At 43.6% G+C, this 14,371-nt stretch overlaps 1 protein-coding gene across 1 annotated transcript in view; it reads left to right on the top strand.

Annotated features, from left to right (window-relative positions):
* Positions 1 to 815: 815 nt before the first annotated feature.
* Positions 816 to 14,371, top strand: part of MAOB (monoamine oxidase B) — a 99,577-nt gene continuing 86,021 nt past the window's right edge. The window contains exon 1 of the mRNA XM_041002953.1: positions 816 to 1,049. Coding sequence (XP_040858887.1) covers positions 816 to 1,049 — 234 coding nt within the window. The remainder of the gene's footprint in view (positions 1,050 to 14,371) is intronic.

Below are 14,371 nucleotides of genomic sequence, written 5' to 3' on the forward strand. Positions count from 1 at the left end.
CCCTTGCTCCTTACAAAAGGCTATCTTGTACTAAATAACAAATTCAAGGCCCTAACCCTGCAGGGAGTGGGGAAAGATGTTACTTGATTTTTGGGAATTTCCTACATGTTGATGTCAAGCCCCAGAAAAACCTCCCCCTGCCCACAGGTTGCTGGGTGTAGAGCCAGCCTCCCACACAAGCTCATGCAACACCCATGACTCCCCAAGGGACACAGGTACTGCAAAAGTGGAGGAGGGGATAGGGAGGAATTCTTTCTTATTTTTAGCTTACCTTTCTCACTCGCTACTTTCACTTTTCTCATCTGTGAAATGTGTTGCCCTGAAATTGTACAGGAATCATACATAAAGCTCTCAGCACAGAACCTGGAACCTGGAAAGAGCTTAATTAGTATCTGTGATTTTTCGCACTATAGCGAGGAGGCCTTGGGGCACCAGCAGAAGATACCCCAATCTGTCAGTCGCCCAGCCCCCAAGCTCAATAGCACACTAGGTAGACATACGTAAAAACACGTGGCAGAAGGTCACGGGATGGCTACTCTGAGCTCTCTGATGACCTATGGGTCCAGGCACCACCCCTCCTCCCCTGGGCCTGGAAGGCCGAGCTGCGGGCGGGGCCGGTGGCCGAGCTGCTCCACCCGGCCTGTGCGTCGGCGGGCGGGCGTGGCTGAGCGTCCCGGTGGCGCCTGTCCGGCAATATAGCGGCCCCGGACGAGGCGTTGGAGCGTGGGGCCAGAGCACGGCGGCGTACGAGCGGGAGCGGCGACCTGGAGAGCAGAACAGCAGGCACCGGGGCGGCCCGGAGTGAGGCGAGCACCATGAGCAGCAAATGTGATGTGGTCGTGGTGGGGGGCGGCATTTCAGGTCAGTGCCGGCTGTGCTCCCTCCTTCCTCATGCTGCGCTCAAACAGGTGGCCGCTGCCCCGGAACGGGTGGGGGGTTGGCGGGGAGGCGCTGCAGGGCAGCCCGGGGGAGCGCGGCACGACCTTGCAGATCCCGGACTTTACACCGTGCCCGGCAGGAATCGGTTCCCTCTGGGGTGGCCAGAGCTGGTGTGGCCCTGAGCAGAAGCTGGGGGGATGGGATGTCCGCAGCTGAATGAAGCCTGTTGAAGGTCTAGGGCCAGGCTCTGAACTAAGCTTGGTGCCTCAAGGCCTTGCTAAAAAATTTTGAAGCCAGGGGAAAGGAGCCCAGAGGCTGGGCGACATCTACTGAAGGGAGCTGCAGAAGTCACTTATTTGCTGTAACTTGACCTGTGCTTGCAGCACAAGCCTGGCAGTGGTCTTGGCCAGAAGGAACGTCGAATTGCCAGACTTCTCAGAACCTCCTGATCTTCGGAGGCCCTGTGGTTGTGGAAAAGGTCTCTCTGAGGCCGCAGGGGACTTCTTAGCAAACGTCTCTTTTCTTCCTTTTCTTTCTCTTTATTCCTCTATGCCAGATATGAAGCACAGAGTGGCCAAACTGCAACTTGGCTCTTGGGCCCAGCCTCTGTATTTTGCAAGGACAGAGGCTAACACCCAGGGTCTCCTGGTGCTTAAGCAATGATTTGGTCATCTCCAAAATTTGTGGATGTGTTATCCAGGACTCACCATCTACCCCCAGATCTCAAGTAGCCCTCAAGAGCAAGGTTCAGCCTGGCTCCGGGAGAGGAGGGCAGGGCTGAGACATTCTCACACTCCTGTGCCTGGTGAGGTCAACAAGGCTTTGGGTATTGGGGTACCGATACCTTGGACCTGTGCCGCCACTGCCTTGGCTGTCCTCCCCTGTGTGTTGGATCTCAGGCTACCTCCTCTGTCCCAACTTCACTCCTCATGAACTTGCCCTTGCCAGGCCCTGTGACTGGCGCTGCAGGTGCACGGATGAATCAATGCAGCGATGCTTAGGTCGGCCAAGGCTATGCGTGTGCAAAGTGTTTTTGTCATCTTCTCTCCTTGAGGATGTTTTAGAAAAGCTCCTCTTAGGAAGCTCTGGTAGATCTTTTCTTACCTAGTGGGTTCAGATTCTTTTAGCTTCCTCTCCATTATCTTTTTCATTAATTAATTAAGTAAGTAATTTTATGATACTGTTCCATAGGCTCAGTGATTTTACCTTCCACCCGCCCCAATTCCCCACCTCCATCAATTGCTTATATACTACATCATTACAGTAGTATAATCCTATAAAAAAAACTCACAAGTCCATCATTCTGCCATTTAAGTGTATCCTGACATTATGGGTATGGACAGTGGCAGAGAGTTCAGTATCCTATTGTCAAAATATGTATAGCAGTTCCAACTAGAGACCAATGAAATAAACAAATTACAAAAGGACAAATATCATATGTTCCTTCTGATATAAGGCAACCTTCATGCAAAATATAAGATCAAGAGATATGTAGGTAAACATGCACGTACATATAGTCATCTAGAGAAACAGTATACAGAGACTATGAGATGTGTAGATATAACGCAGTGTGCATCTCTACTCCCAAATCAAAAACACCCATTATTTTGCCCTTTCTGATGGGTACCCAAACTCTGCAGCTCATTCAGATTCTTCAGGTTAGATGCACATGAAGAGGGCACATATGATTTTAGTTGTTTTTACAAGCATTCCCCACCCCCACTCCCAATCTCTGAGGCAAAGAAAGAACTGATGAGTAGGTCTGCCTTTCTCAAAAACATTACTTAGAACAGTGCTTGTCCTAAGGCCCAGCTTCCTTCAGTTGCTTGACTGCTACATGAAGCTCACACTAGTTAATCATAGCTAGATTGCAGGGCACAGTCCCCCACAGCATTTTAGTCATTTATTCCAACAGTAGGCATTAGGATAGACTATAGTAGGGAATTAAAAAGACAGCATGTTATTCCTGCCTTGGAAGATCTGTCAGTCCATGAAGGGCCATGGACTACTCCAGAACAATACAAGGAAGGGAAGGCGGCGCATGCCCTGGGAGGAGTTCATTCATTAGCTCATTATTTATACATTCAATAAACATTTATTTCCTGTCCTAAAGAGAATAAAAGATGGATTATACAAGACCGTTGCCCCTCGGGCCCTCACATGCCAATGCACAAGACACAGCAATGAGCAATTAATACTAATAACCTGTGATAGATGCTTTTGAACAGGGCTGAGAACTCCAAACGGACAGGGGCCATTTGGATATCTACAATGTTATTCACAGGCCATGCAAAATTATCACACTCAAAATTAGCCTAATATAGATTTGTTGAATTTTGAGTCTTCACCTGTAGTTGCCTTGGCAGGGCCAGAACTAAGTGTTTCAAGGGCCTTTTATGGCCTGCAGGCTGAATATTCCCTACCCCTTCTATAGAAGAACATGTAAGGGTGGTTTACGGAGACTGTATGAACTCTGAGAAAGTCTGGAAAAACTTCACAGAGGAGGTGACATTTGAAATCAGTGTTCATAGATGACTGTGACTTCATCAAGAGACTAGATGAAGACGGCATTTTAAAATAAAGACTGGCTTTTATGAGATCACAAATGCATGAAAAAAACCAAAAAACGTTGCTGTGGAGAATTGGGGGAGGTACTCTAGGAGGAGACAAGTTTGGGAGACAGTTTGGGTGGCTTATGGGGAGCCTTGTATGTTTTATCCAAAGATGTAACTCCTTTTGTGATTAGTGGTTTTTGACTGAGTGATAGCTGGGATATGATGATAGTGTTGGCATAAAGAGGAAGATGAAGGAGAGAACTGGTTTGGGGTAAAGATAAGCTAGCTTGAGTTGGTGCTGGGAAGACACCCAGAGAGCAGTTGGAAATAAGAGGAATAAACTTGGCATACAAATGTGACGACAAAGCTTTAGTTGAAATGACAGAAGTATGTGAAAAGGAACAGCATGTGAGTGGAGAATCTCAGAATGAGCCAATAGTCTGCTCAATGATTGAAAGTCTGCATTTGACCCTTATTTGTTGACTTGGTTAATTATTAAACTGGGGACATTCTGAGAATTTACTGTCAGCAAATTTTAATCAGTGTCTATGGGACAAACCAGTGAACTGAGAGCGTATCTGGCTAATATGTAACTTTGTTGAAGCTTGATGAATTACACAGAGATTGTAGGATAGTTTTTTAGAACATGCATGTGATACATAATTAAGGTTCTTCTGGGATCTTTTCCACACAAGAGACAGGTTGTCACTGGGGACATACCAGCTCAAATGGCCTCAACCACAGGGAACCGGATGGCCACCCATTGCTGTGTGTTGTTTCCATCCCTAGGATTGGCTTAAGCATTTGGGTTGGTGCAACCATGGAATGGTTCTTGCTCAAGTTTCACATTAAAGGCTTTAAAAGGGAGCAACTTGAAGTAGGAATGAGAGAAAGTTTTTGGGAGAGGTGATCTGACCATGGGAGGGTGGCAGGCCCTGGTTTGTGATTCCTGGGAGAGCCAGAGCCAGTTTTTGAGATTGTACCCTCTGTCTGGCAGGGGATCTGTGTGTTCCCAGGGAAGTAAGCTTGGCTTCAGGCTGCTGGAGCCAGCCTGAGGAGTGAGCAAAAAGAGGCCTGTCAGCAGGGCCCATGAGTTGAGGGTCATGTGAGCAGATGTGCCCCTCCCTTCCCCGTTGTTAATGGACACATATGCTGGATTCACACTTGGCAAGACAGGTGAACTTCCCTGGGATCCTCTAATCCATTTGAATGTTATAAAATAAATATGCTTGAAATGTGTATATTGCAGTTGAGAAAATGTGAAGATACTCCAAAGCTTTGGAAAATAAAATTTAAAGATGACTTAATTTTGTTGCAGTACTTTTTATATCTATGCATAATTTTTACATAAGATGCGTTTTCCATGAATTTTTTTTTTTAGAATCCCCCCCCCCTTTTTTTTTCTAGGCAGCATTATGGCAATGTTGAAAACAGGGTAGACTTTGGTATCAAACAGATTTACTTTTCACCAATCAGTGATTTTCTTGGAGGGGAGGACTCTGTGGCTCAGTAGATTAAACTGCCTCTTGGAAGCCTGCATCCCATTATGGGAGTGTTGGTTCAGGTTCTGGCTCCCCCACTTCTGATCCAGCTCCTTGCTGATGCATATAGAAAGACAGCAGATGATGGCTGCCATTCACATTGGAGACCCGGATGGAGTTCTAGGCTGCTGGCTTCAGCCTGGTCCAGTTCTGGCTGCTGTGACTAATTGGAAAGTAAGCAGGCAAGTGGAAAATCTCTTGTCTGTCTATCTGTCTTTCTCTCTCTCTCCATCTCCCTCTTTCGTTGTCACTCTGCCTTTCAAATATGAAAGCATTTAAAAATATTTTTCAGAGTGTGATACACATGCATACCCTATAGTAAGTCCAGGAGAAACTGACCTGGTCCCAGCCCCACTGTGCCCCAATCCATCCCTTTATTCTCCTCCATTGTACAGTGCAGAGTCCGAGGAACTGAGGCTCAGCTTGACCTGGGACCCTCAAGGCTCTTTGTCAGGAAGCATTTTGCAAGTCCTAGATCTGTACAGCATGTCGCCTGCCATTCAGATCTGGGTCTTATTTCTTAAAAAAAAACAGAAGTCAGTAGTTCATCTTACTTAATAAAAACTGTCATTAAGACCTTTTGTTTTGAGACAGAGGGAACACCATGAATAAGAGTCTTCAAGTAGGTTTGATTTTTCAAATGTTAGCCATTTTACCATAGTGATTATTTAATGGCATGTTAAATGTCATATTCTAGTTAATTTTCACTTTGTATCTGAGATTGTAGCTCTTGATCTTGTTACCTAGATCATTTTCTGTTGTTTTTCTGGCCCCCTTATTATCAACATTGATCAGAATTGCACAAGAGTTGTCTCACTAGATCCTTGAGCTTATGTTATTTCCTTCCAACCTAAATAATCCTGCCTGGTAAGACTCTCTTGTGTAACATATCTAACGCTGATTTTAAGTGGAATTTGGACTCCTGACCTCATCTTCCTGAGTTGGGACTTTTCATCCCTATGATCTCTGCTGTGTTTCTGCTGTAAATTGTGTTTTTATATACATACATATCTTTAATTATATCTTATTTGTGCAATTTCCACTTTGCTACATTAAAGCAATGAACTCTTCTGAAGGGCTTTTGTCATCCCAAAGAGAACATCATCTCCCAAAGGACATAGTGAAGAATTAATAGTGAAATTAATTAGCAGCCCCAAATACCTCAACAATTTGGAGAGGCAATCAGATTCCATCTTGGTGATTCATAGCTTGAAGAATTGTAGTTTTAGAGAGGAAGGAATAGCTTTTAATAACTTAACTTGCAGAAATAATGCATATTTATTGGGAAAATACATAAGTTATAGAAGATGATAAAAACAAAATGAAAATCATCCATAATTGAAGCCTGAAATGAAGCAAACAGTACTACTATTGTCACCTAGATTTTCTTTATGGAAACCGTACGTGGCACTTGGTATTCTTTTTAAAATAAATAACATTATGGAAGTCAAGCTGTGTATTAATTGCTCTTCTTTATGATCTTGATAACTTTATAATATCACTTCATATGAATGTATGACTAAATGTTTAATCAGTTTCTTGTTGTAACATGTGTTACTTCCCAATTTCTGCTATGTTAAACAAAGCTATTTTGGGCCAGTGTTATGGCCTAGCAAGTGAAGCCACTAATCGAATTGCCAGCATGCCAAATGGATACCAGTTTGAGGTCCCTGCTAATACACCTAGGAAAGCAGCTGAGGATGGCTCAAGAGCTTCGGAGATACAGAGGTAGCTCCAGGCTCCTACCTTTGGTCTGGTCTAGCCCTGGTTGTTGCAGCCATTAGAGAGGAAATCAACAAATACAAGATTTCGCTGCCTTTATCTCTGTCTCCCTCCCTTTCTATAATTGTGCCTTTCAAATAAATATATAGGAGCCGGTGCTGTGACTTAGTAAGCTAAGGTTCTGCCTGCAGTGCAGGCATCTCATATGGGTGCCAGTTTGAGTCCCAACTGCTATACTTCCAATCCAGCTCCCTGCTAATGCGTCTGAGAAAGCAGTAGAGGATGGCCCAAGTACTTGGGCCTTTATACTCATGTGAGAGACCCAGAAGACGTTCCTGGCTCTGGATTGGATCAGCTCTGGCCTTTGTGACCATTTGAAGAATGAATCATCTGCTCGAAGATCTCTCTTTTTTGTCTCTCCTTTCTCTGTGTAACTCATCTTTCAAATAAAAATAAGTAAGCCTTTAATATAAATAAATATTTTTAGAAAGCCAAATCTCCTATTTAAAATCTGTATGATGAACCTAAATTGTTACATATAATTCTAATAACTTCCTTAGGAAATCCTTGGAAATAAATGGTACCATTCTTTGAAGGCATTTAGTAATTATTGCAAAATTGTTGCCCAGAAGAGTTTTATCAGTTTAATTTGTGGTGCAGTTTTAACAATGTGTTTATTTGCCACCTCAGTATGGACCCAACCAAAATCCTCTTCCTCTAACCCTAGCATAACATGATGAAAACCATTAATCCTCACTAGTTTGTGGACAGAGTTTATTGAAGTTAGAGGTACTTGGAATTTCAAATATTCAGGTATGTAAAACTTCAGTGGTGGCAAGTAAATTTTGCTGTCCGACACAAGCAAGCAGACTAGTTTTTGCATTTGCTGTCCTTATGCCTGCCATTATTTGCCAGGAACATATACTTTCATGAAGCTTTTAAATGTGTTGGTTACCATTCTTTTGGAAGTCTGACATCATTATTTACATAGCTGTTGTGTTTCAGAGGAGAAAAGGAAAGAAAATAGTCCATAACAAGCCATTTGTATGATTATTTTTATAGATAAGACATTACTATAGCCTTGGTCCACAGTTGATTGGAACAGCTGATCAAACAAGTATTATATGTTTTGCATTTTAATTTCCTTTGTAGTTTGCATTCAGATGCTGTGTTCAGTTTTTGTTTACTTAGGTGATCCAGTGATGGTGTCAGAATAGGGCTTACACTACACCAGTTGGTTAAAATCAAACAGCCCTTGTTAACCATTGGCAATAAGTGTACACAAAGCCATGCCCTTTAATGGTGTACGCTACAATGAGTTACCCTTTTTCAGGGGGAGAAAAGTAAGTTTGCTCACTCATTTATTCATTCAACAATCTTTGTGCTGTGCTCTAACAATTGCTTGGCTAGATATGGAAGTAACACCAACAGGTAATACAAGCCCCATCTTTGAGGGTTATACTAAAGCAGGGGGTTGCAAACATGCACAGGTGAATGCCATGAGGGATGGTGGAGAATATGTTTATCTGGTTCAGATGAGGCAGCTTTAAATGGTTAGAACTTAATCTGTTTTCTAACATTCATAGGGTGTTGGAATTTCAGTTCTGTTCTTTTTACCCTGGTCCCTGAAATGACCATGTAGTGGATGCTGTAGTGGGCTGCAGGAGTCTGTTTCAGAACCTACTCAGAATGTTAGGTGCTGCTTGCCTTCTGCTGAGCCCCTTCCTGCAAATTGCCCCTGAGTGATGGGAACTGACTCACCCAAGTGTCCCCGCTTCTTTCCTGGAGACACGTAGCAGCCCATAAGTAGGTATGAAGGCTTGACTCCCTGTTTCAATTAAGGACAACTCTGAAAGGCCATCTCCACTTCAGAGCTCCCCATACAGACACTGAGTGAGACCATACCACATTTCAACTGCTCCCTCTGTGCGGTGCTGCTTTCCTGATTTCTCTACATGTGTTGAACCTTGCTCAAGCTTTCTATGTACACCTCTGTGTCAGAAACTGAATGCCAGAGATTCTCATCTAGATAATGATTGAACAACGTTTTAGCTCTGCACATCACAAAATATTCTCATTGCAACATTTCAACCAGTTGGAGGTGAAGGCTGTGAAAGAATATGGCTTTTTCCATGTTCTTTAGTGGCTTCCATCAAGAATGCTAGAAACCAGTAAGGCCCGGGAAAGCCCATCAGTTCTGAAAAACTACTCTTTAGCACATTGATAGCCTCCTAAGTAGAGGTTGAAAGCAGAAGCTGATCATTACACTGATGCAGATATGCTTTGGGGGAATTCAACTCTTGTTTCCATTTTATGGGCTGATTAATGAGTGAGATCCAGGTTGGCTAGTGCTGGGACACAGTAAGCTATGCTGCCACCCTGAATAGCTGCATCTCATATTGGAGCATCAGTTTGTGTCATAACAGCTCTAATTCTGATCCAGCTCCCTGGTGTTATGCCTGGAAATCTTTTTTTTATTTATTTTTTTTAAAGATTTATTTTTATTATTTTTCATTGGAAAGGCGGATTTACACAGAGGAGATACAGAGAGGAAGATCTTCCGTCTGATGATTCACTCCCCAAGTGAGCCGCAACGGCCGATACTATGCCGATCCGAAGCCAGGAGCCTCTTCCGGGTCTCCCACGCGGGTGCAGGTTCCCAAAGCCTTGGGCCGTCCTCGACTGCTTTCCCAGGCCACAGGCAGGGAGCTGGAAGGGAAGCGGGGCTGCCGGGATTAGAACCGGCACCCATATGGGATCCCGGGCGTGCAGGGCGAGGACTTAACCACTTGCGCCACCGCGCCGGGCCCTATGCCTGGAAATCTTGCAAAAACTGACCCAAGTGTTTGGGTCCCTGCACCCATACAGGAAACCTGGATAAATCTCCTGGTTTGGACTTTGACCTGGACCAGCCCTGACCGTTGTGACAATTTAGGAAGTGAACCAGCAGATGGAAGACCTCACTCTCTCTCTTTCTCTCTATGTCTCTCCTCTTCCCATCATTGTGGCTTTGAAATATTGGAAAGTTGGATATATAGAGAAGAGGAGAGGCAGAGAGACAAAGATCTTCAGTACGCTGATTCACTTCACAAGTATCTTGCAACAGTTGGAGCTGAGCCTATCTGAAGCCAAGAGCCAGGAGCTTCTTCCAGGTCTCCTACATGGGTGCAAGCTCTCAGGGTTATGGGCTGTCCCTGACTGCTTTCCCAGGCCACAAGCAGGGAGCTGGATGGGAAGCGGGGCTGCCGACACATGAACCGGAATCCGTATGAAATTCTGGCATGTGTAAAGCAAGTACTTTAGCCAGTAGGCTACTGTGTCAGGCCCAAATAAACAAAACTTTAAAAAAAATAGCTGAGATTCGGGACCTTTAGTACTTATTTGTTTATATGAAAAACAGACTGACTGGATGAGTGGTAGAGAGAGAGGGAGAAAGAAAGAGGGAGAGAAAGAGAATTGTCCATCCACTGGTTCACTCTCTAAACAGCTGCAATAGCAGGGATTGGGCCAGGGTGTAGCTAGGAACCAAGACTCATCTGTATTTCCCACATGAGTTATAAGGGCCTAACTATTTGGATCACCACCTGCTGTTTTCCCAGGTGCCCTAGCAGGGGGCAGGATCAGAAGCAGAGTGAACTGCCAGGACTGGAACTCACACTCTAATAAGGGATACGGGCATTACAGGCAGCAGCATAACTTACTGTGTTATGATGCCAACCCTAGATTCAAGGTTCTAAAGGGACTAGTACTGTTGATGCGCAGTTTGATTCTTCCTCCTCTGGCCCTCAAGCTGTATAACAGAAAGTTGTATAGCTGTATAGCTTTCTGTATGGGTTTTCATGGAGACTTGAGATACTGACAATGACTAAAAATGGATGATGGCATCCATTCTCATTTTATTGAAGATGATTCAAAAAAAAGCATAAGGCAAGGCAGATTCTATATAACTGAACATCATTGAAAGTCTGGGAGTGGGAGGCAGCATGGACAGCGCTTTGGCCAATTCCATAGCCAAGGGACAAATAGGCAGAAATCTTGAGAGAGAATGAGAGAAAGAAAGACTGAGAGAGAGAGAGAGAGATCTCCTGTCTCTCCCTTTTCTACCAAACTAGAGCTTATGGGGCTGGTCTGTTTGGATGACAATGTAATGAACACTTTGAGCATTGTGTCCTATGATTGAAAAACAAAGGAAACAGTATTTGGAATGGTGGCGGGGAGGTTCCTGTAAAAGGAAACTGCAGGCTAGTTTTTAATCTTGTGATTCAACTCCTTACACTTACTATCTACCCAAAATCTTGGTTGGCAAAGTGCCATTCTAGTCCAGTCTGTCTGCTGCAAATGTTTCATTTGGAAACCATTAATTGAATGCCTTTTTATGTGCTAGGTGCTGGGAGTGAACAGCCAACAAATAGCTCCAGCTTAATACATGTATCAGGGATATTGTGAAGTTATAGTTTCTGTGCCTAGTTTTTCTTGGGGGGGGGGTGGCTCATCCTCAAAAAAAAGATGTACTTTTTGACATGAAAGGAGCCTCATGGTGCCTTGAAAGCGCTTACATATGGACAAATGCCAAATGGATGCCATGATCACTTTGGTGTTGGGATCCAAGTGTTCTGTCCTCTGTTAGATTTTTCAGTTGTCTTCATAGGTGATGGTACTATTTCTGCCCATAGGAGGGCTAAGTAGAATAGCATACATGCCTTTTATGTTATCAGAAATCAGACTGTGCACAGGAGCAGTCAGTGTCTGAAAGGAAATCACATGATCTTAGTTGATAAAAGGCAAAACATCCAAAATACACTGCCTGTGTTCTGTTTTTCTTCCCTTGTTCTTTTTTTTCTCTGATATCATAGAGAATGTGTCCAAGGGAAAAAGGAATTTTCTGGAGATAAATGGGTCTGCCAATCCACAATATTGAGCTGCCAGCAGACAGCGTTGAGAAATAGGGAAAAGTATAAAGAGACTGAGGTGACAGAAAGGTAGTGAAGGCAAAAGCATTACTTATGGAAAATAAAAATCAATGCGACTTGTGCATGCTTTATTTCTGAGATTTAGTTTGTGGGCAGAAAATGAGAAACTAATGAAAATGAAAAATCATTTTCCCCTTTCTTACCAACATTTTTTTAAAAGGTGTGTTTCAGTAAGCATAGATTTTTGAAATATGTAATCATTCCCTCTACATGTATTTCTTTGAAAGAAACTTGATTTACAGATGGACCTTCAGCCTGGTGGTTAAGACCCCCATGACCCACGTCCATGTACCTCCGTTTGGTTTCTGGCTCTAACTCCTAAGTCCACCTGCCAGCCTATTGAGACCATGGGAGGTCAATGGAGATGGCTTAAGTAATTCGACCCCTGCCATCTATGTAAACAGAACCTGGACTGAGCTCCTGCCTCCTGGATTTGACCTGGTCCTGCCCCAGCTATAGTGGACACTTGAAGAATGAATCAGCAGATGGAAGCTCGCCCTTCCTTTCTCTCTTTCTCCCACAAATAACGTTTAAAAGATTACTTGGGAATGAACTTAAAACTGATTTTTAAGGAGAAAAAACATGAATTGTATTTAAATCTTGAGTGTATATATGTATATATATATGTTTTTGTGTGTGCTAAGATATTTGAATATAGGGCTTTGTAAAGAGTGTTAGTATGTAGAATTTAAAACAGTCTCCAAATGATGCATTCTCCCTATGCATTTTTTAGCATCATTTTTCAATGCTTTTGAAATGTAATGGCAGAATATCTCAGTGACAATGAAAATTATGTTTGTGGGTAATTTGAAAAACAAGAGCTTATTCAGTCTTACTGCTAAAATGATTGCAACTTAATGGATAAGCAAACTGCACATATGAAATACAGTAACAGGTATTTCTAAAGGTCCTTGGTTATAGTTCATTGTTGTGCACATTATAAGAAAGCCAATGTTATATATTTTTTCTCATTAAACACATCCTTCCTGTAAGGCAGTATGAGTGTTCCATTGGTTGGTGTGATTTATACCAGAAGTGGATGCCATTAAGAAATGACAGGGAGAAGCGCAGGTTGGGAGATCATATTTATCTCACATTGTTGCCTTCTCGGCTGCTGGCTTGCCATGTGAGGATCATGGTACCAGGCAGGACACAGATGTTTGGATCTTCTAACCTTTGTTTATCTAATACTGTTATCCGCATTGGTTCCTGTGAGCTAAAAGATTGTTTAGTTCCTCATGGTGTGTTTTCGTTGGGCATTCTAACACATGCCTTCTCCCTGTCACACACATGATGCCAGTTTCCTGCCTCCCTCATAAATCTCTAGCTGGTTCTTTAATTCCCTTTGCCAGCTGTCTTCCTGTGCCCACTCCTGAATGCTTTGCCTTTAGTTTTTCCTGTTTGGGGAAATGGACCCACCTACAGGCTGATTGCCAATCCAGGAGCATTGGCAATTGTAGCAAACATTGTAGGGGGCACTTCCTTTTGTGCTTTTTTGCACACACACAAAGACTTACAGCTTCTGTCAGCTGCAGACCATTTCCTAATGGCTTTCTCTGCCCACAGGAGCCCCTTCGGGCTCATTCTCAGGGCAGGCAGTGATGGGGATGTGGTTGCTCCCAACCCACCAGGTGCAGCTGTCAGCCTGTGACTGACAGGACTGCAGGAATCAATAACCCAGCTTCCCTGCCTCTTAGAATAACTGAGGCATGTTCCACACTGTCTCTCAGATGTTGCCACAGTTGACCCATTTAACAATGCCCCTTTTATGGGATTCCTTAGACCCAAAAAGAGCTGGTTGGACCAGATTTTTCCTATTTCAGAGTTTTTAAGCACACACACACACACTTAAGACAGACAGACAGAGAGAGAGAGAGAGAGAGAGAGAGAGAGAGAGAGAGAGAGAACGCTCCTATCTGTACTCCCCAAATACCTGGAATAGACAGGAGGCGAAAATCAGGAGCTGGAAATTCAATCCAGGTCTCCAACACAGATGGAAGAAAACCAGTAAACTGAACCATCACTGCTGCCTCGCAGGGTCCCCATGTGCAGGAAATTAGCCAGAAGGTAGAGCCTCTGATACAGGAGACAGGTGTCTTGGACCAGCCTCTTCATCTCTAAGGGCAAAACCCTATTCATTTGGCTTGCTTTTGAATGAACTGAAACCAAGACAAATTGATCCTATGTATGTTCCTGTTTGATTTTAAGATTGTTCCTCCTAACAATATTTGAAATTTGAAAGTTCCACTTTCAAAATAAATCTCAGACCCATCAGCCTCATTGTGCTCAGGCACCTTCCCGATCAAGGGTTCCTTACACATTGCTCTGAGGTTTCCAGAGAGTACTCATTACATCTCACCATTCAGTCCAGCTCGTGCTAGTCAGTTTGATTAATCTTATTTTTAAGATTTATTTTTATTTGAAAGGCAGAGTTATTGAGAGAGAAAGAGAGAGGGAGAGGCAGAGATAATCCATATGCTTGTTCACTCCTCGAAAGTCACAATGCTGAGAGCTGAGCCAGTCCAAAGCCAGGAGCCAGGAGTTTCATATGGATCTTCCACGTGGGTACAGGGTCCAAAATATTGAGTCATAATCCACTGCTTTTCTAGGTCATAAGCAGAGCTGGATGTGAAATAGTGCATCCATGACACAAACTAGGGCTCATATGGCATGCTGATACTGCAGGTTGAGGATTAGCCTACTA

This window comes from Ochotona curzoniae, unplaced genomic scaffold (assembly GCF_017591425.1).
Source record: "Ochotona curzoniae isolate NIBS_2020 unplaced genomic scaffold, NIBS_Ocur_1.0 contig_1274, whole genome shotgun sequence".
NCBI lineage: Eukaryota > Metazoa > Chordata > Mammalia > Lagomorpha > Ochotonidae > Ochotona > Ochotona curzoniae.